This window comes from Myxocyprinus asiaticus, chromosome 41, assembly GCF_019703515.2.
Source record: "Myxocyprinus asiaticus isolate MX2 ecotype Aquarium Trade chromosome 41, UBuf_Myxa_2, whole genome shotgun sequence".
NCBI classification, from domain to species: domain Eukaryota; kingdom Metazoa; phylum Chordata; class Actinopteri; order Cypriniformes; family Catostomidae; genus Myxocyprinus; species Myxocyprinus asiaticus.
Window position 1 is genome coordinate 9,418,257 of NC_059384.1, and position 24,481 is coordinate 9,442,737.

The 24,481-nt window shown below is 38.4% G+C and overlaps 1 protein-coding gene across 1 annotated transcript in view; it reads left to right on the plus strand.

Annotated features, from left to right (window-relative positions):
* Window positions 1–1,376: 1,376 nt before the first annotated feature.
* The window catches only part of LOC127431460 (guanine nucleotide exchange factor VAV3-like), a 113,194-nt gene continuing 90,089 nt past the window's right edge, over window positions 1,377–24,481 (plus strand). The window contains exons 1-2 of the mRNA XM_051681866.1: window positions 1,377–1,812; window positions 19,007–19,123. Coding sequence (XP_051537826.1) covers window positions 1,609–1,812; window positions 19,007–19,123 — 321 coding nt within the window. The 5' untranslated portion in view covers window positions 1,377–1,608. The remainder of the gene's footprint in view (window positions 1,813–19,006; window positions 19,124–24,481) is intronic.

Consider the following 24,481-nt stretch of genomic DNA (forward strand, 5'->3'; position numbering starts at 1 on the left):
TTTCATCTGAAATTATATTAATTTAATCTCTCCCATGTATAAAACTCTTTTATACAAATATAATAGCGTAGTTTTGGTGGAATTTAATTTGACTTCTATCTATCCCACAGAATATTCTGAGAGATCAGTTTATTAAAATAAATGTGACCAAATTACAGTCTACCATGGATCAGCAACCACTGAACCTTCTTCTTTTTGTTATTATTGTATGAAATATTATTTTCTTTGATAACACGTTATTTTGTCCATCTTCTTTAGTGTGTCCTCTCCTATTTTTTCAAAAGCCTTGTTTATTATAAATATTATGAATATTATAAATATTGCCTAAATTAACATTCTATTTTTGATAATAAATTAGAAAAGCTGTTTATGTTTGCATTTCAAAGCTGTGGAGTTATCTTTGAAATGTTCAGTATGCTGTTTTTATGACGTTTATGCATTCTACCACAACTCTTCTGGCAAAATTGATTAATGAGAAGAAATGGAAGAAAAGGAAAAGAGGCTAATTCTGTCTCCTATCATAGTTTGGCTTAAATTAAATGTACAGTAACAGTATATTGAACCTTAATTGTTTGAGACTGCAAAGAGTTTTTAAAAATAGGAAGATATCCTTAGCATTGCATGATCCCAGGTTACTATATTTTGAAAAACTTACATTACAGTAAGTTAAGCCTTACAGAATTCCTGGTATGTCTATAAAATAAATATTTTGTAACGGTAACTGCATACATTATATAAAGTGTGTACTACATTTGGAGCATTGTGCCTGTTCGCTCATCTGCTACATTTACACTGAGATGTTCATGGTTGCTGTAGCTACCACAACTATCTAATCGCAGAGCGCTTGTAAGCAGCTTCTAATAGCCAATCCTGGTGTAGGAGGCGTGACTTGTTGGAATATGGTTGGAAACGCAAACAAGCAGTGCATGCAGAGGGCATAGGAGGAGAGAGAACGAGTTAAATTGATTCATCTTTGCAAGAAGATACATTTCTTTACAAAACTGTGCTCAAGCACGTACAAAATAACTTTTTGTGCACTCAAAATATCATCTGCTCACAAAACATTTTTGTGCGCTCAAAATATCATATTCTGCTCGCAAAGAAATTTTGTGCGCTCAAAATATCATCTTGTGCACGCAATCATTTTTGTGCGCTCTAAATATCAACTTGCACGCTCAAAATATCATCTCGTGTATATAGAACTTTTTTGTGTTCTGAAACTACAATTGTGGCACATATATCACTCCATATCACATGAAGAGCGCCAGTCGAGCAATACGCTGAACATCTAAACTGAAGCAGGAAGACAGCAGAGAGAAAGAAAGAAAGAGAGAGAGGAGAGGGGAGGGCACGGGGAGGAGAGAGCGAAAAGAAGAGGTGAAAGAGCGAACGAGCCGAGGAGCAGCACAAGGATCAGCCACTCTCAGCTGGTGCTTCAGCCCTCTAAACAGCATTCAGTGAATACATCTCCCTTTATAGTGTTCTGCGACGCAGAGACTCCGCTTGTGCTTTGGCTTAACGGAGGTCTCCGCATCTGTCTGAAGCGGAGTTTCACATTCATGCCCAAACGATTGGCGTTAAATCTTTAATTGTGCATCACTGGACAGGATGGAGCATTGGAGACAGTGTGCGTTATGGCTGATCAATTGTAAGGTGCTCCCGCCGAACCATCGAGTGACATGGGAGTCCGCGCAGGTGTTCGACCTGGCACAGACCCTGCGGGATGGGGTCCTCCTGTGCCAGCTCCTAAACAACCTAAGACCCCAGTCCATCAACCTGAGGGAGATCAACCTAAGACCACAGATGTCACAGGTTTGTGATGCATTGAAATCTGAGGCTGTTGCATTAGATTGGAGGGGCAATAAGTTGTGTATACCGTGAGCATCAGAGTGAAACTCAACAATTGTGGTGTTTTAAAGATTTTTCCTGAAAATAGATAATGCTAAATATATAAGGGGTGAAATCAGCGCTGTTTTCTCGCTTATTCATCACATAGAAAGTATATATTTTTGCAAGAAATAGTGTACCGTTATTTTTATGCTAACTTCTGCCGCTTATTTGTGAATGTGAGCAATGCAGCTACCCTGTGAAAGATGCAACCTTTTAAATAAGGAGATTTTTTTGACATCCGGTGTGTCAATATAGCCTTCTATGAAAGACATTTATGTGAAACGAATCCAAAGAATTGAAATCTGATGATGATAATTCAACCTACTACCATAAAGAACGTTTGCACACACAGACAGTATCATGAAACTAGCCCTCTGTTTCACAGAGGGATATGAGGGTCAGATGAAAGCTGTTTTAGCTGGGTCTCTTTCCCTGTCAGGTGAGAGCAAGATTAGTTTCAGTGTCTGCGGGAAGCTGCTTTATTGAAAACAGTGGCCTCTGATATATGTCCCTCCCTCAGTGTTGTCAAACACCATCTGCTCAAAGCCTGGACCTCATTACTGTCCCTCTCACATGAGGCCAATTCTGCAGTCAGTGTTCAAAAATGTCACAGAACTGGCCGATATACACAGTGACCTCAGACAAATGTTTACTTTTGTTTATGGACTTTTTCTATCAACTTCAATATTTTAAGTTACATTCTTATATGAATGTATAAGGGAAAGTGTATATCTTTAGGTCCTGTAGCTGGTCAGCGTAACTGGCTCCATTTTTATACACCATTCACCATAGTTCATTTTAAATGGTCCTTTGGTGTGACCAATGAATTTTTAAAAGTCTCTCAATTTAATTTATATGTGGTGATAAAAGCCGCATGGACATATAGATAGTGTATTGCACGTCACACAGCAACTTTCCAAAAGTGTTTCATGTCAGCTACCCTTCTTTTAGGCAAACGGATACTAGTTAGTGTCTAGACACATACGCATGCACTTTGTGATGAAATTAGACCTTTATGCGTTAAGATTAATGTGGCTGAATGCTGTGTCACTGTGAGCAAACGGATTCCAAAAAGCATTTACAAGAAGTCAATAGAACTTGCTTTTAGTTTTCAAAACTAAGGCCTTGGTTGGTTTAATGGTTTACTGAGAATCAGATAAATGACAATGCTATATACAGTATATTCTACAATTATTAAAGGGTAGTTGACATTGACGCCCGTCGTTTAAACTGAGATGATCTAAAAGATTGTCATTTTCGCTTTGAGGCATCATCTTGCCTCTGATTGCATCAGCAATGCTGCTTTGTTTTCATTTTGTTAAGTTAAATCGTAGTTTATTTTGCAGTGCAGATAGTTCAATAATTTTTGTCTGCAGTAATGTTGAAGTGTCTCCATTCACCAAAACCCAGTATGAATGAAAGTGTGCTAAAAAGGAGACAAAAAATTGAGCAAATTGTATGTGTAAACCAGTGTTTTGATGGAGGTGAAATTTCCATCACTAAGGGCAACATCTGAAATGCAGCATGAATTATTCATGAGGTTTTTGTCAGCTATTTTATCATAGGCTCATTACCGCACATGGGACACAAACGCAACTGTCCCGGGGGACCAGCTCAGACAAAAGCTGTGAAGAGACCAAACACAAAGCTGGAGTCCCCACCTCATCACAGCCCCTCCAAGGGCCCTTTGGGCCCTGAGTTTCCCTTCACTTCACCAATAGCCGTGTAATTAAAATATAATGCACAATTCCCCCCCCTGAAATTTCTACATTAATGTCAGGAGCCATATAACATAGACCAGGACAGGGTGTTTATGGAGGAGGTTTACACTGTTTCACAGTTACCTTTAGGCCTGTGTGAACCAAAGAACAGAGAAGCTCATGGGCAGGTTTGAAACATGTGAAACATGGAAGTGCAAGTTTGAGCAGCCACAAATGCAAGTGCTTTCTCACGCAGACGGTGGCTAAGTTGTGATCTTCTTCCGTTTAACATATGCATTTGCAAGAAGAGTGGAAGGAAATGGCAACAGGTGTTTGGCAGGGAGTCAAAACTTTATTTAGAAATGAACAGATGTAAGATTTCGTTGTCAAACAGTGAAGTTTTTTATGGCTAATTTATTTGGTATTTAAAAGAAGCATTTCTGCCTGTGATAGAGCTTGCTTTTTGGTATGTGGTTACATGTGAAAAAGTCTGGTTTAGATGCAGACTCCAGACGTTTAATGTATATTTAATAGGAAATGGATGGAAAATGGCTTAAAATTACTGATAAAAGATATGTTATTTCGCTGAAGCTTTTTTATTTCAAAAATAAAATTGCCAAATAATATCTTTATCAAAACATTGTCTGCTTTGTTGACTTAGTTGCTGGCACCTAAGATGGATTTGGAGATATCATTGATTAGGTTGTTAATCAATGATATCTTCTTCTGTTGAAGCCATCACTATTATTTCAACTTCATTTTAAAAAACAAAAAAACATGTTTAGTAGCAGAATTCCTGGTAAAGAACTACACTACCCATGATCCTGAAGGGAAACGATCAACCAATCAGAGAATCGCGGCAAACAACCTGCGGCAAAAGAGCTATGCAGCGACCGCCCACTCCCATGATGCACTGTGAATAACGCAGTCAAGTTGGTCGGCCTACACTCTCACACTGCTTGTATATTTGCATATATCTGAGTATTTTGCACTAAACTTAAATATATTGATTCTTCATGTATAATCAACATCCTTAAATTCATAGTTTGTAGAGCTGTCAAAGTTAATGCATGTGATTGCTTTTAATTTAAGATAATTTTTCTTAATCATGATTAATGCATTAACCTTTAATAAAGCATAAATCAGCATAAACTGGTTGGAGTAGGATGGACCCTTTGCGATGTTTCTGCTTTTACCCATTACACTTATGCACACATCCAAAAACACACACAACAGCTGTGTCAGTGATCAAATGATGGGGAAAGGACCTCTTAACATTATTTGTTGTACAAAACAAGCCCAGAAGGGACTTGTTATAGAAATCAAGTACTTTGCAGCCTCTGTAATGCACAATTTAATTACCACAGAAGCACATCAAGTCTAAACTATCACGAAAATGCAGAACAAAACATTGTTTGCAAGCGCTTTTCATGTGGAGTTTAAAGCAGTGCTTGACGCTGGCTTTAACACGCAAACGCAAACCATGAATGCGGCTGCACGATTGCTATAGCAAAGCGGATAGCCACTGTCTGCCGGCTGATTAATATTGTGGAGGATGAGAGTTTAAGAGATTTAATGCACATTGCAAAGAATATGCAACATATGGGGGGACTAGTTCTTTCAATTAGTCAACCTCCCACTTAGACTTAGCGACATATTTAATGTTACTTGAATTGGTGATATATTAGTGGATTTCTATTTTTATAATGTGAAAGGCTTTATTTGGAAAATGTTAATGAAGCAGTATTGTTACATATTGTTTTGTTTTCTTTCCTAACAAGTAAATAAGTGCACTTTATAATTTATGCACTTTCAAAATCTGTGATTTATTGCAATTAACTATGAAAAATGATGCAATTAATTGCGATTACAAATTCTAATTGACTGACAGAAGTAAGAGTTTTATATTTTTCCATCATTTTTAACCTTTTTGCATGTGAGTTTCTCCTGTACTGACAGACCCCCCAGCGCGCTGTAATTAAACAAAATCTTACCTTACACTTCACAGCAGATATACTCAAGGACAGGTTATATAATGATTAATTATGATAGATGTGCTGAATGACTCCAGCCAGGTCACCTAAGCAACCAAATTGGCCCGGTTGCTAGAGAGGGTAGAGTCACATGGGGTAAGCGCCTCGTGGTCACTATAATGTGGTTCTCGCTCTTGCTGGGGCGTGTGGGCAGTTGTGCGTGGCGGCTTGCTGCGGGGACCAGGCCTCGGCGTCGCATGATGCCGGTGGCCGGGGGAGGGGACGTCGTAAGCGGTGTGCGAGGAAGCGGAAGCGCGGCAAGAGGGCGGGGGTCCATGCTAGGCTAAAAACAAACCCTAGCCGGCCAGCTCTCCCATCTATCTTGCTCTCAAATATCTGCGCCTTGGACAATAAATTGGACAACATCCAACTCCAGCAGACTATGCAGCGTGAGTTTAAAGACTGCTGCATCTTTGTTTTCATGGAGACGTGGCTCAGCGACAGAGTTCCGGATGCCGCCATTCAGCTAGACGGGCTCGCCTTGTTTCGTGCCGACAGAAATGCAGCTCTGTGTGGTAAGGCTCACAGTTGTGGCTTGTGTGTTTACATCAACACGGAAGGGTGCAAGAACTCGGTGCTCGGTGCTAGTTTCTAGTTACTGCTCATCACTGGTGGAGTTTGTGACTGTTAGATGCAGACCATTTTATTTACCATGGGAATTCACAACTGTCCTCATAATCGGAGTGTACATTCCCCCCAGTGCTAATGCTAAGGAGGCGCTCTGTGAGCTGTATGGGGCTATTAGCGAACTGCAGATTTACTCGCCGGAGATTTCAACCTTGCGAATCTCAAGTCAGTGCTCCCTAAATTCCATCAGCATGTGGACTTTGCAACGAGAGGGGCAAATGCACTGGATCTTGTTTACACAACCATCCCCGGCACGTACTGGGCGGAGCCCCGCCCCCACCTCGGCTACTGAGACCACATCTCTGTTATGCTAATCCCAGCATACAGACCGCTTGTCAGATGCTCCAAACCGGTTCTGAAGCAGGTGAAAACCTGGCTAGCAGGAGCCATCTCTGCTCTTCAGGACTGTTTTGAACACACTGACTGGCACATGTTCAGGGAGGCTGCCACCGATGGCGACTCCACCAACTTGGAGGAATACACGGCATCAGTGACCAGCTACATCAGCAATTGCATCGATGATGTCACTCTCCAAGAACATCACCACACACTCCAACCAGAAGCCGTGGATGACAGCGGAGGTGCGTGCACTGCTGAGGACCCGAGACTAGGGCAGGCGACAAGGCGGCCCTAAGAACAGCGAGGGCCAAACTGCCCCAGTTCATCAGAGAGTCAAAGCACGTACACGGCCAGAGAATCCACAGCCACTTCCAGGACAGCAGCGACATGCGGTGCATGTGACAGGGCATCCAGGCCAACACCAATTACACGACTACATCACCTGCCTGTGACAGTGATGCCTTCCTTTCAGATGCGCTGAATGACTTCTACGCTCGGTTTGAGGCACAGAATGACGTGGAAGCGAGGAAGACCGCCCCTCCTCCCATTGACCAGGTTCTATGTTTTACCATGGCTGATGTGAGGAAAAATTTACGCAGAGTCAACCCACAGAAGGCTGCCAGACCAGACAACATTCCTGGCAGAGTGCTCAGAGGATGTGCAGACCAGCTGGTGGATGTACTTACTGACATCTTCAACATCTCCCTGAGCAGCGCCATCGTTCCAACATGCTTCAAGGCCACCACCATTGTCCCCGTGCCGAAGAAGTCTTCAGTGTCCTGCCTCAACGACTACTGCCCCTTGCACTCACACCCATCATTATGAAGTGCTTCGAGAGGCTCCGCCCCCCTCACTGGACCCCCTGCAGTTCACGTATCGTCCCAACCGCTCAACACCACCCTCCATCTGGCCCTCACCAAACTGGACAAAAAGGAAATGTACATTCGAATGCTGTTGATAGACTTCAGCATTCAACACAATCATTCCTCAGCACCTGATTGGAAAGCTGAACCTGTTGGGCCTGAACACCTCCATCTGCAACTGGATCCTGGACTTCCTGACTGGGAGACCTCAGTCAGTCCAGATCGGGAGCAGCATCTCCACCACCACCACCACTGTGTGCTCAGTCCACTGCTGTTCACTCTGCTGACTCACGATTGTGCAGCAATGCACAGCTCGAATCACATCATCAAGTTCGCCGATGACACGACCGTGGTGGGTCTCATCAGCAAGAACGACGAGTCAGCATACAGGGAGGAGGTGCAGTGACTAATGGACTGGTGCATAGCCAACAACCTGTCTCTGAATGTGGACAAAAGAGATGGTTGTTGACTTCAGGAGAGCATGGATAGATCACTCTCTGCTTAACATCAACGGCTCCTCTGTGGAGATCGTCAAGAGCACCGAATTCCTTGGTGTTCACCTGGCGGAGAACCTCACCTGGTCCCTCAACACCAACTCCATAACCAAGAAAGACCAGCAATGTCTCTTCTTTCTGCGAAGGCTGAGAAAAGCTCATCTCCCACCCCCCATCCTCACCACATTCTACAGAGGGACTATCGAGAGCATCCTGAGCAGCTGCATCACTGCCTGGTTTGGAAATTGCACCGTTTCGGATCGCAAGACCCTGCAGAGGATAGTGAGGACAGCTGAGAAGATCATTGGGGTCTCTCTTCCCTCCATCATAGACATTTACACCTCACGCTGCATCCGCAAAGCCACCAGCATTGTGGATGACCCCACGCACCCCTCACACAAACTCTTCACCCTCTGCCGTCTGGCAAAAGGTACCGAAGCATTCGGGCCCTCATGGCCAGACTGTGTAACAGTTTCTTCCCCCAAGCCATCAGACTCCTCAATACTCAGAGACTGGTCTGACAACACACACACACTCAACTGAACACCATCCGACTCCCTTTACAATTTTTGCACATTTCTGTAATATCTACCCGGAATTTTTTTGCTGCTACTGTACATAAATATTGTACTTAATTTCTTGTCACTTTCTACCTGGCTGCTGCCCCAATAACTGCTATGTCCATATATATGTTATAAGCTTATCTGCTGATCACTATGTCATAGTATGTTATGTTTACATTCACAGCATTTTCTATTATATTGTAATGTATTTTTTTGCACTACCTGTTTTATCGGACACTTTCACACCAGAACTGTGTACTGGTCGATGCTATACTATCTCTTACTGTGCCTACTGTCCTGTTTTAGCAATAATTGTACCATCTTGTACTGTTTGCACACGTTTGCACGTGCACTTCATGTACAATTGTGTAGGTATTATTTAGTTCTGTGTAATCTCTGTGTTTGTTTTATGTTGTTTTATTTATTTTATGTAGCACCATGGTCCTGGAGGAATGTTGTTTTTTTCACTGTGTACTGTACTAGCTGTTGACTAGCTGTTGTTGACTTGCATGTCAACAATTGTCTCATTTGTGTTTGTTTATTTCACTTAAGGAACTAAGAAAAAGTTGGTGCATAAATTAAACTCAATTAAATATCCTCAGCTATGAAAGTACAATGTCTTTGCAATAAAAAAAGGACAGCAACCTGCAGAATTACCACCATATTGTTTATTTAGCACTGTCAGTGTAATGCCGTATAGTCACTGTCTCATCTTTAGGTTGGAGGGGGAAACACATATGCTGACGCCCACTCGTTGGGCAGATAGTTTCCGAGCAGTGACGCCCGGCGGGGAAATGAGGAAATGGGATGTAGGAAGGAAATGAAACTAAACGTCCTCTAGAGACTCTTGACTACACTGTGCTGAAACATCAGAACCTCTAGCGCTTCAAATTTGGTCTGTCTTTGCAGTGAAGTAATAGGCAACACCTACAAAATCTGACTAGAGGGAACTCTTATCTAAACCAAACTATGAAAGTGATCTCATTTTACAGCAACCTGGACACTTTTCAGAGTATATTCTTTCATTTTTTACATCCAGTGGCCACATAGATGCTGCCCTCAGTAAATTATACACATATACTGCACTTTACATAGACATGAGTTAGATTCTGTCTGTTAAAAGCATCTTTTTGGATTCTGAGAAGGTGAAAGACTGGTCACAGCAGCAATATGGTTTAAAACAATAATTAGTTTTAGTCATGCTACAGTTGTTTTTAGTCTGGTTGAATTAGGCTGGTCACTGAGGAATAGACACTTAGGATCTGTAAATGAAGGCAGACATTTCCGCATTCAAGCAAAAGCTCCTTTGTTTCAGAAAATCCATGATTATTATGTTTGGGAAATCTATACCCAGCCCATCTATGAGATTTGGATTGTATTCTGAACATTGTAAAAGCATTTACCGCCTACACTGATGATATTAGGTGAACAGAAAGGATCATTAAAGATGAGATTTAATTATAGCTCAGATTTAGAATCCAACTGTATATCCTCTTAAATTTCATTAAAAAATGGCGCTATCCTGCTCTGTGCTTACATGGCAAAATTTGCTTGTGCTTTTTGATGATGGCTACATTTGTAGCTGCTGAGATTAACAATACTGTATATATGAAATGCCGTTTTTGCACCCTTAAAGGGCACTATGGAAAGGAGAGACTACTCAGAGGGTCATTCCAAATGAATTAAAGCAACTAAATTAAAAGCAAAAAAACTGTAGGCAATATTTGACACACAATTCACTTCAACAATCTTAACAGCAATAAGCATTTATTTTTATGCTACTTTATCAAGGTAACATTCCGATTCAAAGTAAATCCTAATTTATACAATGGAAGAAACCAAACTTTAAGATTAGATGGTTGAGGAAAATAATTAAGTAAAGAATGTCACGTCTAAACCAAACCCATGATAAGTTTTAACCAGTCATCAACACTCGAGAAGCCGGGTTCTCCTAGCACAAGAATTGGGATGCACGCGAACAGGAGAAATATCCCAAAACATATACCTCAGCAGAACAAAAATGTCAAAGCATTTCATAACTTTTAGGCGAGCTAAAAGAAGATCCTTTTTAGCAGATCAGACCACTCAGCGGCCATCTTTAGAATGCTCTCGGGCAGGCTGGACAGCTATTTTCTATGTAAACAAGTTGCATACAAGTACAGCTCCTATTTACTTGAATGGGGAAAGACTGAAATCTCCATAATGGTTGATGGTTCAAAGAACATATTTCAAATTCAGCAGTAAAATCTGACAACACTGGTATCATAACCTGTGCTTCTTTAGCTCAAATCATGCTAAAAATCTCTGTTTTCTCGGCTTGTATAGCTAATGCGCATGTGTGTTCTCGAGTTGATTGACAGGTGATGTCTGTATCTAAAAGGTGATTGGCACTTTTACCTGTAAGGCAGGGCTTCCTTTTCTACATCTGTTGACTGTTGGGTCGTTCCAATTTCTCCCATTCATTTGAAAAGGAATGGCCCGTCTTTGCTAAATAGTCTCTGTTAGGGTATAGTGATGCTCACTTTCAAATGGAATTTGACCTTGGATCCATCACGAATGTTCACTTTAACACACACAACCTGCAGCCCTGCAGTAACCTTTACTTTAGACCTTCAGTGGGGAAATGACATCACGATACACAATGCAATGTCCATTGACTTTTCTCAGTCAGGTTAAAAATAGACCATGAACAGGAGATGTAAAAACACATTGGCATGGGTAGATTTCCACCAGAATGCTAGAGAATTACTAATATCACATTTCAGCCCATAGTGCTGATGCATTTGAGAAGAGAGGTTTCTGAGGTAAAATAAGAGAATTTACATTTTGAGTTAACACACAGTTAAGTGGATTCGCAGACATTCTGCCAAAATGAATCTGATAGATTGTTAAAGATGACAATTTTAAGATCTTGGTGAACCGAACAGTCAGACTGACTCTCTTAGAAGTACAAATTACAAAGTACACAAACACTACCTGACATGTGCCCTACAGCGATGATCAGAGTTGTAGGCGGTCTGACATCTAGAGGAAAGTCATTCGGAATGGAATACTAGCAGTAATATACTGCGCTGTATATACTGCCAGTTAATTAAAAAAAAAGTATGTAAAACAATGCGTAAAATGCTGTGATAAACGTGGAAAATAGTACTATGCTACATATGCTCTTATCACATGACCTCATTAAGTTACATGTTTAATTCAGCGAACGGCATCTCAGAAATAACAGTTGTTATCTCAGAAAGAACAGTTATTTTGCAATTTAATCTAATTTTGTGTAAAAATTTCCCATTTAGTGGCAACTATCAGAGATTCTCACATATTGCACCATTAGTTCACTTTCATGTGTGGTGTACAGTGTTTTGTAAACCGTGCGCAGTGGCCTGTGAAGGGCAAATCACCACGGATCTGCCAGTGATGGCATTTTAGCCACCAGTCAGCATTTATCCTCTGCTCCTCCTGGCCTTTTTACACACCACGAAACAATGTGATGCCATGCCATGTGCGGTCCAGAGCAAACATCCATACTTAACAAGAACAATCAGCTGGAGCATCGGAAATATGCTCCGAAAATCAATAGGATGCATGCATCCAAGGTCAGCATTGATTTTTCCTGGGATTAAAATATTGCTTTACTTTGTTCAACACAGAAATGCTTTGAGACAATGTTAAGCATAGCTAATTAAATATTTTATATAGAAAATCCCTTAAGCTTTAAATAAAATCTCAGTTGAAACCTTTTAGTTGGGTGGAGAAGGTCTTTGAAGGTCTTTTCATGCAGATTTAAAGGCCCAATGAAATCAAAATGCATGTTTTTTGGCTTTAAGTCCATGTCTGTTAGCTTTAAGGCATATCTACTGAAGCCTATATGCTAGAGTAGCTACTCCTAAACCTAAAATCATGAAAACATTTGAATTTAGCCAAACAATATTGCACTCTCAAGTGTGACCAAATTTTTGTCCAATAAAATGTTCTGTAGAATGAAAACGTCCCATACACCCAGTACCACCTGCCTCTGACTAGCAATAGTAAGAGGCAAATCATGGTTCATGACTTTGACGTAAACTAAAGGCTACTGGCTATTTTCCTGTTTCAACATGAATTACATCAACACAACACATAAAAATTAACTGCATTGTCACAGCCATTTCATGGGGTCTTTACATCACTGCACCACCTCATTGTTGTTAGCATTGTTAGTGCTAAATGAAGATTTTATCAGACCACTTTTAATCGACTTTGGAGATCATTTATGGACTCTATTACAATTCATAAATCCATTTTACAGATGTCAGATAAATGGAGCTTATAAATGTATTGAACAAAGCAGATTTTATGGAGAATGCCACCTTGGACTTTCTTTCTTCCACTCAGTTCTAATAAAGCATCTTTGCAGACTGATGCTTTCTTCATCTCATTGTTTTGACAAGATGGCTTGTTTAGTGTCTGCTCGGTTAAACCAGGGTGAAAACTGTACAGCTCACAGCTGGTGCTCTCCACCCAGGAATTAACTCTGTAAATGTGACTCATGTCATAGATATAAAACAACTTTGACTTCCTTACACCTCTAAATGGGATTTTCTTTGTGCTTTTAAAATTATTTTTGTTAAGAGGATCTCAGAAGTTACTAAGATGTAGAGAAAACTGGGAATCAATTCCAGCGAATTCTTTTAATGCTTCAGCCTTCATCTAAAAAGTCTTACTGATCTGAGTGCTTGCCATGAAAGCTCTGAGCAGCACAGGGTTAAAAAACAAAACGTAGAGCAAATGTATGACTATAACGGAGCTATATACTACATTTTTGCAACATTTAATTTTTTCCCCTGAAGTCCACAATATTAGTCAATTTTTCTTGAACTTTTTCCAGCCTCTCTGTAACTCTTACAATCCAGTGTGTTCAAGTCATGTCAGAAAGATCGTATTTACGAGTTAAGCACACCAAACATTGCTATCCAAACATTCCCATATGTACATACATGATCTTGTTTGTTGTAGCACTTGTAAGATGGCAGATAACAGTCAGTTTAGTGGCGACTATCAGAGATTCTCACACATTGCACCATTAGTTCACTCCTTTTCCTCTGTGGTGTACAGTGTTGCGTAAACCGTGAGCAGTGGCCTGTGAAGAGCAAATCACCACGGATCTGCCAGTGATGGCATTTTAGCCACCAGTCAGCATTTATCCTCTGCTCCTCCTGGCCTTTTTACACACCATGGAACAATGTGATGCCAGTCAACTTGAACGCACAACACATCGTATTTATGACCTGAAAGGTCCATTACTAGTAAAAAGGCTTATTTGTTACTGTACCTTTAAAACGTTTATGAGCCACTTAAACACGGATGTGTTCCATGATTCATAACGGAAGTTAGACTCCCAGTGGTTAGTCTGGAAAACTGTTGATACAAAAATACTCCGAAAAAATATTCAGAAAAACAAATGGTAGATTTATACATAAATACATAACTAATATTTGATCGTAAATGACCAACTTTTTGCAGCTTAGTTTCCATATGGTCTGGGCTAGAGGTAGACCGATATATCGGTTTTACAGATTAATCAGTGCTGATAATTGCTTTTTGGAACTATCGGTTATCTGCAAAAATCTGTGTTGATAGTTGCCGATAGTTTTTTCATCATTTTGTCATTTCAAAATAACAGTCCCCGGTATGTTTTGGGCATGTTAATGCTTGTTACTACTAAAAGTCCAGCGTTATGCACCAAATCTTTTTTCTGGTTATTTTGGGGATTTTGGTTGAACAAAAAACTGCATCTGGGATTTTATTCATTTTGGACTCTTTGTCTTTACCCACCATAGTAAAGAAAGAATATGAATTCTTTTTTGACATTCTATAAATCGATTTTAAAAACTATTGGCAGATTAGTCGGTTATCGACCTTTCCCACCACCTTCGTTATCGTATCAGCATAATGCACTATCAGTCGTTCTCTAGTCTGGGCTAACATTTAAATCATCGACTTAGGCTTCAGTAGACAAAGGAAAAGACTCTCTGCAATGCTCTTAAGCACAACAGTCCTCTAGAGATCCAAAAATGGTGGTGGTTAGAATAGCTGTTGTCCACCAGCATTGCTTTGAAAGCCGTGTTCGGCCAAGCACGGCTTCTCTCCAATAAAGCCCAAAGGGTGTGAGGCGGCTTTAATGCAAAAAAACAGCACTAAAACCATCATACGTTCAACCATGCTTCTGTTCGCCTTCATTTCCCTCGCTTTTCCACTTCTTCTCTATTTCTATCTAGTTTCCTTCAGTTGCTCAGCCCCTAAGGGACTCCTAAAGACTCCTAAAGATGTGCCTTTCTGATAACATGTTGAATCCAAACAAGTGTAAACAGTCAAATAAATCTGCTCACTGAGCATTTGCTTGTCTTATCTGTGCATAAGTGCTGCCCTAGGCCTCTGTTGAAATCATCTGTAAAGTGGAGTGGGAACTGAGAGCAGCGTATGTGTCGTTTTTGATCTGCAAGCTTTTTGTGGGAGAGGGGAAAGGTGCAGAACTGTAGACCATAACAGGACATCCATTAAGAAAACAATCATTGTTTTCTGTGTTACTGTAAGAGCACATTGCTATATTGCTACATTGCTGTTGATGACAGTTTCCTGATTCTGTTGTCACTTAACAACTCTGCGCATGCTGGGAAAGGAAATTATAGATTAAATCTGTAATCTGTATACTATGATTAAGTATACTAATTCGATTTAACAACACTGTATATTTCACTTATAATATGTATACTGTATGTATAATATTCCTTTAATTCTGACAAACAAATAAAAATACATGAAACAATAATTGTTTTAGATTAAGTGTTTTTTTTTATATTATTATTTGGAAAAGTTAGCAGGTGTGGATTGTATTTAAGGGTATATATGTTTTTTTCTATTTTTGTATCTTTGAACAGTATGCTGTGGTGTTATTTTGGGGTGTTTTAGTTATTTTTTTAGCCTAAAATATTGTTTTTCCATTCTGAACAATGATTATAACATACAAAATGATACTGCAGATTTGACTAGGGCTGCAAAATATTGAGAAAAAATGCGATATACGATAAACATGTTGGATAATACGGTGGTGATACGCAATGTGATAAGCCTATAATTAATGTCAAAATCAATTATATTCAAGTAAATTTAAAGCCAGAAATAAATTAGATATCCAAGTGACATTCTGTAAAAAGTTATCCAGCATTAATGGCAATCAAATCTAGTCTAAAGTTTGGGCTAAATTAATTAATTAATTTATGTTGTAAAATGCATTTTAGGATAAACATATCTACATAAACTTCACAGATTAGTGCGTTAAAATTATATCATAATGCATATCTCAACCCTGGCAATATGCTTATAGTGATAAGTTCATTTGCAGTATATTGCGAAATTCGATATATCGTGCAGACCTAACTTTTACTATGATCATTTAACAAATAAACTGACTTACGACAATATTACTGAGCTATCTTTCACTCAAAAGACCACAAGGACTCAAATCCGTATGTTTCAGTTTTTATTACTGTTTTTGATTCTTTCAGAGTTTTATAGTACTAACATTCAGCAGTTTATCTGCGTGGAGTTTTGTGGTCAGACAGCGTGTTCTTCTATTGAAATTCTAGATGAGGGTATCTCCAATGCTGATAAAGTGTATCTGTTTTATATCAAAGCTGTGATCATGAGTCAACACAGGTATCTGCTTAATACAAGACCATGTGTTGTCATTTCGCCCTTTAAATGAATGTATTTGGACATTTGCCACTTTTTGCTGCTTGTTAAAATCATTAGCCATAATTTAGAGCAAGTACTGCATGAAATGAATACAGAAAGCTGGGAAAACATGAAACTCCTTGCTGGCCTGACTATAGTTAGTTCTGATTTTTGTTTTTGTTTGATGCTTTTTTCCAAAGTTTATATGTGTTCACATGTGTGATAGTGTTATAAAATCACTTACTAACCTTATCTGTGTAGTTATATCCAAATTTTCTACTTTGTTGCAATGACCAGGCTTGGGGAGTAACAAAATACTTAATCAGGATACAAAGAATGTGTAACTGTAATCCGTTACAGTTACATAAAAACTCAAAGTATTCAGATTACAGTTACATTTGTTAAAAATTGGGATTACTAGCAGGATTACAATTTTCAATATATAAAAAAAAAAATAAACAAAAGATCCTCCGGACATAAAATGATAAAGACCGCTGCTTGCTTTATAGTGGTACAGATATGATCAGATGTGCGCTCGAAATCTCTTCTGGTTCTCTCTCGTGACTCACGTGAATCTGGCGCCACTTACTGTCACATGTGTAATTAACACCTGTCTCACATCAACACTGCGCTCTCGAGGCAAATGTGGCCAAACCATTAAAAGTGCTGTTTCAGGGGCCTGGGTAGCTCAGCAAGTATTGATGCTGACTACCACCCCTGGAGTCGCGAGTTCGAATCCAGGGTGTGCTGAGTGACTCCAGCCAGAATTGGCCTGGTTGTTAGGGAGGGTAGAGTCACATGGGGTAACCTCCTCGTGGTCGCGATTAGTGGTTCTTGCTCTCAATGGGGCGCTTGGTAAGTTGTGTGTGGATCGCGGAGAATAGCATTAGCCTCCACGTGCTGTGAGTCTCCACGGTGTCATGCACAGCGAGCCAATGATAAGATGCGCGGATTGACTGTCTCAGAAGCGGAGGCAACTGAGACTTGTCCTCTGCTACCCGGATTGAGGTGAGTAACCACACCACCACAAGGACCTAGTAAGTAGTGGGAATTGGGCATGCCAAATTATTTTTAATAAAAAAAAAGTGCTGTTTCATCACAATGGCCACTGGGGGACTATTATAATTCTTGTGAAAATTCCAACATTCTTGTCTCTTCAATGGAGAAAAGGGAAACAGCATTACAGTTCAGTGCAATTTACCTTCCAACTATGAAGATGCAGTGATTTTCCAAGGACCCGATACATAATTTAAATAAGCATTTAAAGGTAAGACCCATACGAAAAATCACGTTAGCTAGGATAGCTAAAATTAGTCATAAGTGTTCCCTAATTTCGCCGTCCAACCGTCTGTCGATCGTTTTTGCGTGAGCAGGAATAGAAGCGGAGAAACGACCACTTCCACTTCCCCCGGCGAACGGCCTGTATTCCGGTACACGGGACGCCTGTTGTCGAAACTGTAGTGTGACTTCTCATTTCCATCTTAACTTTAGTTGAAACTCTAAAATTGTTCTCTGAAATGCATTCATGTTGTAATGACAACAGTAATTAGGACAGCATTTCTTTTTTTCTTTGTTATAAAAATCCAGATTGTACACATTGATACCAAATGAACTGAAAATATTATTAAGTTCTTAGCGGAAAAGTGCAATGGATAATTGATCTGATTTTGATACTTTTTATAAATGTATTGTTAAGAACAGTTCAAAAGTATGGGTGAGGGAGAAATACTGGCAAATGCACATGTTAAAACTCATAGAAAGTAGGAATAAGTAAATCAAGACAAACTAAAAAGGTTTAAATTTATTTGTATCTATTCTTTAAAACAAGATAACCGGCACTGGAGGCATTAATAATAATAATGATGATGATGAAGATAGCATGTGATCTACATATTGCAGTCGGAAGTTAATGAATGGTAAATGCAATACAAGGCTGTTTTTAAATCTGAGGTATATCCTGTCAGACGTTTAATGTTAACCAAGACATGCATCTGTAAATAAACTATTTTCTGTAACAGACAAAGGACTTACCTGATTTGGTTAAAAATGTGGCGTTCTACATTTGAACATATTCTGTTTTAAGGAGGCAGTGTCCCTGTTTTTCATGTTTTTTTCTTATATATAATAATAGCTACATCACTCATAACATTATTCAAACATGGTTTGTTTGCATTCAGAAGATTAAAAGTCATCGAGAACATATTGCTTTCTCTTGACTTTATTCACAAATGCGATCTTGAGTAATCAAAAAAGGGATCTGATTATATTACTTTCTTATAAGGAAACTGGATTACGTTACTGATTACATTTTTACAAAGTAATCAGTATTTGTAACAAATTACATTTTAAAAGTAACCCTCCCAACCCTGGTCATGATGATGTAACACGGTAAACCTTGTAAGCTGCTAAACGCTGAAACATCGGTAAAACCCTGATTTTATCACTAAAATTGGGTTAACACATATAATATTTACATCTTGTGGTTATACTTTTGAAACAGTGTGTACTTTAACTTTTATGGACCAGCCCCATTTACTTCCATTGTAAGGGCCTTACTGTAACCACATTTTTGTGTTAAAAAAAAAATATATATATATATATATGTTTTTTATTTTTTATTTAAATAAACAAGGAATGCGTCTTACTTATTTTTATGGTAATAAACATAATGCTACAAATGCTTAACTTGTATTGAACCCGGAACATTTCCTTTAATAGTAGTTATCATCATACTTGATCATATTTGAAAAAGATTCACATTCTATTTCTCTTATTTCTCTCTAGTTTCTCTGCTTGAAGAACATCAGGACATTTTTGCACGTCTGCTCAGAAATATTCGGCATGAAGAAAAGCGAACTGTTTGAGGCTTTTGATTTATTTGATGTACGGGACTTTGGAAAGGTAAGATACACGTATAATTTTTCTCTCTTGTTTGAAATATATTGTAATACAATCAGCTTGCAAATATCCCATAATCAGTTTACATATTTACCTGTTCTAATTCCAAGCATTCTTCAAAATGAGATACATTTCGTTCTCCCAGTTTGTTTTATGGTGTGAACATCAACCTCAGCCTCACTCTTAGATGTGGTAAAAGAAAGCAGGCCTGTGTTTATGTATCCTCGCATTAAGAGAGCCAAACCCTGTAAGCTGGATATATTCTTCTGACATTCACGCTGTGTCTCGGTCGGTTAAGTTCTGAGAGGATGGACTCTTTGTGGGCTGTCTGCTGTAATAAAGTCTCTGTCTGCATCCTATCCTGTGGGTAATTGAATCCACTCTTCAGGATGTTTAATTAAAGATCAGTGAAGAGCAGCATGGGTGTGGCCTCTCTGTGAGGGTGTGGCATGATTTCTACATATGCTATAGGGATGCACCAATCCGATACCTGGATCGGTATCGGCTCCGATATTGACGTTTTTAGACAGATCGGGTATCTTGCATTTTATTCAAAGCCACTTGAAGACATGCGATAGCTTTGTGAATCACAAAAGGCTGTGTTTAATAAGTAAATATACACAGGTAGTATGCTGCACAGCACATTAGTGAATGGCGCTGCTCTGTTGACACACACAAACATAACGTGCAGATGGCTGGTAAGGCAGTCGCATCTATTTTCAGTCCTCTGAGCTCGCGGTTATTTTCATATGTGAGCACTACTCACGAACATCATCTCAAATATAGATGGTTCGGTTCACTTATAATATGCATTTAGAACAGGCACTGAAGGAGCATTTTACCAGAATTAAACTACTGTGAAGTAGCCCACTAACAAACACTTACAGGACTTCCTGGAGTGTTAGGATCGTCAAAATAAAAGTATGAGGGTTTTCAAGTTAAATGTGCATGAACTGTTGTATTTTAAAATTCTAAAAGTCAATAATAATAATAATAATAATGTATTATTATTATCATTATTATTTGTTTACAAATTATAACAATATTTAAGTTGAATGGGTTTTAAAAAATAACTGTGAATGAAAAGTGAACTGATATCTTACAACTAAATTGAACAAAAAAGAAATCTGAATCCTTGAAAGTACAGATACAAGTTGAAAAGATTTTGCAAAGCGAACTGGCTTCTTTTCTACTGAAGACTTAGACTGGAACTACTGTTTCGCTGATACATTATCAAGTAGACTAGTTAACAATAAAGCTTTCTTAATTGACTATACATTTATATTGAAATAATGTGTAGTTAGAGGTTAGTTTTTTTTGTTACATGTTAAAGAGTACCACCAATTATTTTCACACAATGAGGTAAAGATATTCTAATCTAATTATGCAAAAAAAAAACAACAACACTGGCATTGGATCGAGATTGGTATCGGCCGATACTAAGATTTCAGATATCGGAATCAGATCGGAAGAGAAAAAGTGATATCGGTGCATCCCTAATATGCTATGTCTTTTCTTTTATGTGCATGTTTGTTTATGGCTTCCCAGAGAAAATTTTATTGCTCAGATGTTGCTCTTTTAAAGCTTTCAAAGACTTAATAAAGATCTTTTATGTTTCTTTTGTTTATCAGCTTTATCTCAGATGTTTAATTTAATTTCTGTCTTGGAGAAACAGCTAAGATATTAAAAAGAATTTGGACTGATTGTATATGTGCATATGTGTGTTTCGAAAGAGAAATTGCATCTGCTTTTAATTTACAAGTATGTATTAGTGAGCATACTGACCTGTTAACCTAAAGCAAATGTTTTGCCCCAGGACTGCATGATGGATCAGCCATATGGATCAGTATTGTCAAGAGCCCTTAAACCCCAATGGGTTTCCTAATGCAAACTCAGAGACCTGTCAGTGCTGTCTCACCTGCTGTGAAATGTGAAAGACAGACATTAAATCAGTTTTATGTGTTGCGTGTTACAGCTAAAGATCCTGTAATATTCCTCCCCAGGGAGGTAAACATGTCAACACCCAGTCATTTGTAGGAGGATGTGATATGATGGAAAAGGAAGGAATGAACACTTTTAATTTCATCCAGTATTTGTTATGAGATACCAATACGTATACATGTAAAAGTTTATTACATTTGGAACTTCATTGGTTGCCAGATGTTGTTTTGAAAATTAAATCAAAGTGGTGTTTTTCAAGCCAGTTCAACCCCCCAGAATGGCTGTGTATATATATATATATATATATCACATAATTTTTCATAGAAAGAAAGCACAACATGTAACAACATAATGCTTTATTAACATTTTCCGAACAAAGCCTTCCACAGTATAAAAATAGAAATGCACTAAAATAGCACCAATTCAAGTAACATTACAAATTTCTCAAAGTATATATATATAATATAACATAATAATACAGTATATATATATATATATATATATATATATATATATATATATATATATATATATATATATATATATATATTATAGAATTTCTTCAAATATTTCTACAGTATATGTACAAAAAAGTTTGAAAAAAAGAAAGAAATTCAGATCAAACTCTGTGGCTTTTGGCAGTAGGTGAAGATAAGCTACGTTGCATTCATTTGTAAAGTGCACCATAAAGTACGACCCCTGCTGTGTACAGACTCAATGTAGAGTGCTAAAGGTGTGCCAAAATTGACCAATCAAGTGAACTGTCAATCATTTGATATGAGGTATATCATGAAATGCTTTAAAAATAGATGTGGCTTTACTGTTAAACTAAACAATCATCTTGGAAGCTTTTTGCAAAAAGTTAGTGCTAATGTGTCATTGGACAAAAAATAAATACATTTTTGCATGACAGGGCTTCATACACACTTGACCCTTGCCTTACATTAAGTACTATTTGCAGTTTGAACATTTTTATCACTGTCAGATACATACTGCACTCATTTCATATGATAATGTCCACAGCTGTGTCCCGTACACACACATCTGCTGATTCTCTAGTCTCTGTGTATATATTAAAAAAGCACAGAGGGGGAAAAGCATTCACACACATGGACACACACACATTAACACACGAGAATACACGCGGTTCTCTGTTGAACGCACAGAGAAGACATCATCAGTTTTTTCCACATGGCTGAAAAAACATCTGTCTCATTCATCTGACACTCGCTGAGGGCAACTCTGCTAACACTTGTTTTATCACAAGAACAGCAAAAAAATAAAAACAGTTTTAATGGGGAGTTTGGGACAATGTAGCAAGAATACAATTTGTCTTGTGACTTGAAAATGGAAACCTTAAAGGGGACATGACATACTCTTTTAATTTTTTATTTATTTTTTATTTAATTTTATTATCTTCCCTGAGGTCCACTGATAATGTTAGTAAAAAAAAAAAAAAAAATATCATTTGTCATAATTTAGCATTATATAATAATTTTCCACCCTGTCAGGTTTTGGCCTCAGTGTATCTTTTAAACTTCAATGTAAACACCCACTGTTATGATTGGCTAACATCGTACAGCCCCTTGAATACAGACATATATATTTGAAACTCAGTCGGAAGAGAATGAACAAGCTCCACAACATTATGAAATTAAATTTCAGGGATTACACATAATGCACATCCAACACATTGATTACGAATATATTAAACTGCTCACTCAAGCACAGCAGCACCATAAACTATCAAACAGTCATCACATATGAAACATTTGTGAATGGAATTGGTTACTCACGGTTTTGCGTTCATCCACATGACACACATACTTTACATAGTCCAAAGCACGATGAAACAAGATGCACAAACATATAGTATCATTCTGCAATGATGTGCACATTGCCTGAAATGCATTAAAACGGTCAAAGATGTCCATCTAGTGCATGTTTACAAAGATAAAAAAGTTTGTCTTGTAATCTTTCATGAAAATGTAATAATTTGCTTTGCCTTTGAAATGACTATCATTTACAGTTGAAGTAGCCATGCCCTCTTATTTTTCAACCCCTTCCCAACAACCACATATAGAATTAGAGGCCATATAGAGACCACATTTCACAATGTGATATTTTTTTCCCTTGTTTAATATCCTGTTCTACTCGGAAATGCATTTCAGAAGGGAGGTCATGTGGGTTCTGAATGCTGTTTCACAAATTTTGTTTGAAAAAAAATAAGATAATAATAATTCCAACCCGTGTTGAAAGCAAGAATGTTTTTTTTTTTTTTTTTTTTAAACGTTTATGTGTAGAAGATGGAGGAATGGAACCTTTTCTCAGACTGTGATGACTAATTTCCGCCTTAATTTAGCAGGGTAAATCTTGCAAACATTTTTTTTAACATTTATACCACTATACTTTCTCTTAAATTACCCTGCATTAATTAAAAAGCTGTTACCACTGTTTTGATGGGGTTTCAAATACAGCTGCTGAGGGAGTGACAGTAAATTTGTCATTTTTTGCTCTTCTGACTGCCGTAGTGCACTTCTCCATTTTTTCCCTCTATTAGAAAGTCTTGGAAATGTAATAATGGGTTTTGTCCTTAGCTGTTGGAGCAAATGGGAACGCAAACATAATGTGTGCTAAGTGTACCCCACTATAGATTACTTCCAAACCCGAAAATGTGAAAAGGGTCAATGGGCTGGGGAAATGTCGCAAATCACACTTCAATACACATCGCAGTATGAGCACCAGTGCTGATTACTCAGACCAATAGGCAAAAGCTGACTTCATTGTTTTCGCTTATGCCCTCAATTTGCTAAGATGAAACCAAGAGGTCTTAACTGAGAATATGCTTACTACGCCTGATGTGTCACATCCCATGATTTTATTGATTTCAGTTAGGTCAGTCATGTGATCATCATCAGCACTTCTGTTCTATTCTGAGATGACAAACCAATGGAAATTTGTTCACATTTGAAATTTTTGTGGAAATATGAAAGTATTAAATATCTGCTTCTGCCTTTTCATGTTCAGGGAACCTTGAGTTGTGTTCAAGTCACTTGTTTCTTAAGAAATGCTGTTGAAATGTCATCACATGGTTTCTGGAGAATAAGGACTTGTTGTCTTTCTGTCCTGTAAACATCAGTTGTCAGTGTTATTAAGGTGGATATCAGTATTATCAGTGATGTAAGTTTGTACATGTTTCAAATGCCTATGGGCACTGGAGGAGAGAAATGAGAGAGATGAAGACCAGACGGCCAGGCAAACACAGGCTTAGATACTCACGCATAGGAGGCCAGAGAGGAGGGAGAGTGAGAAAGAGGGAGAGAATAGTAGAGAGCATCTGTCCTGCTATTGGATTACCATAGTTAAATATATCACTGCTACCGAGGAGAAAGACAATCATCAATTGCTGCTCTCTCTTTC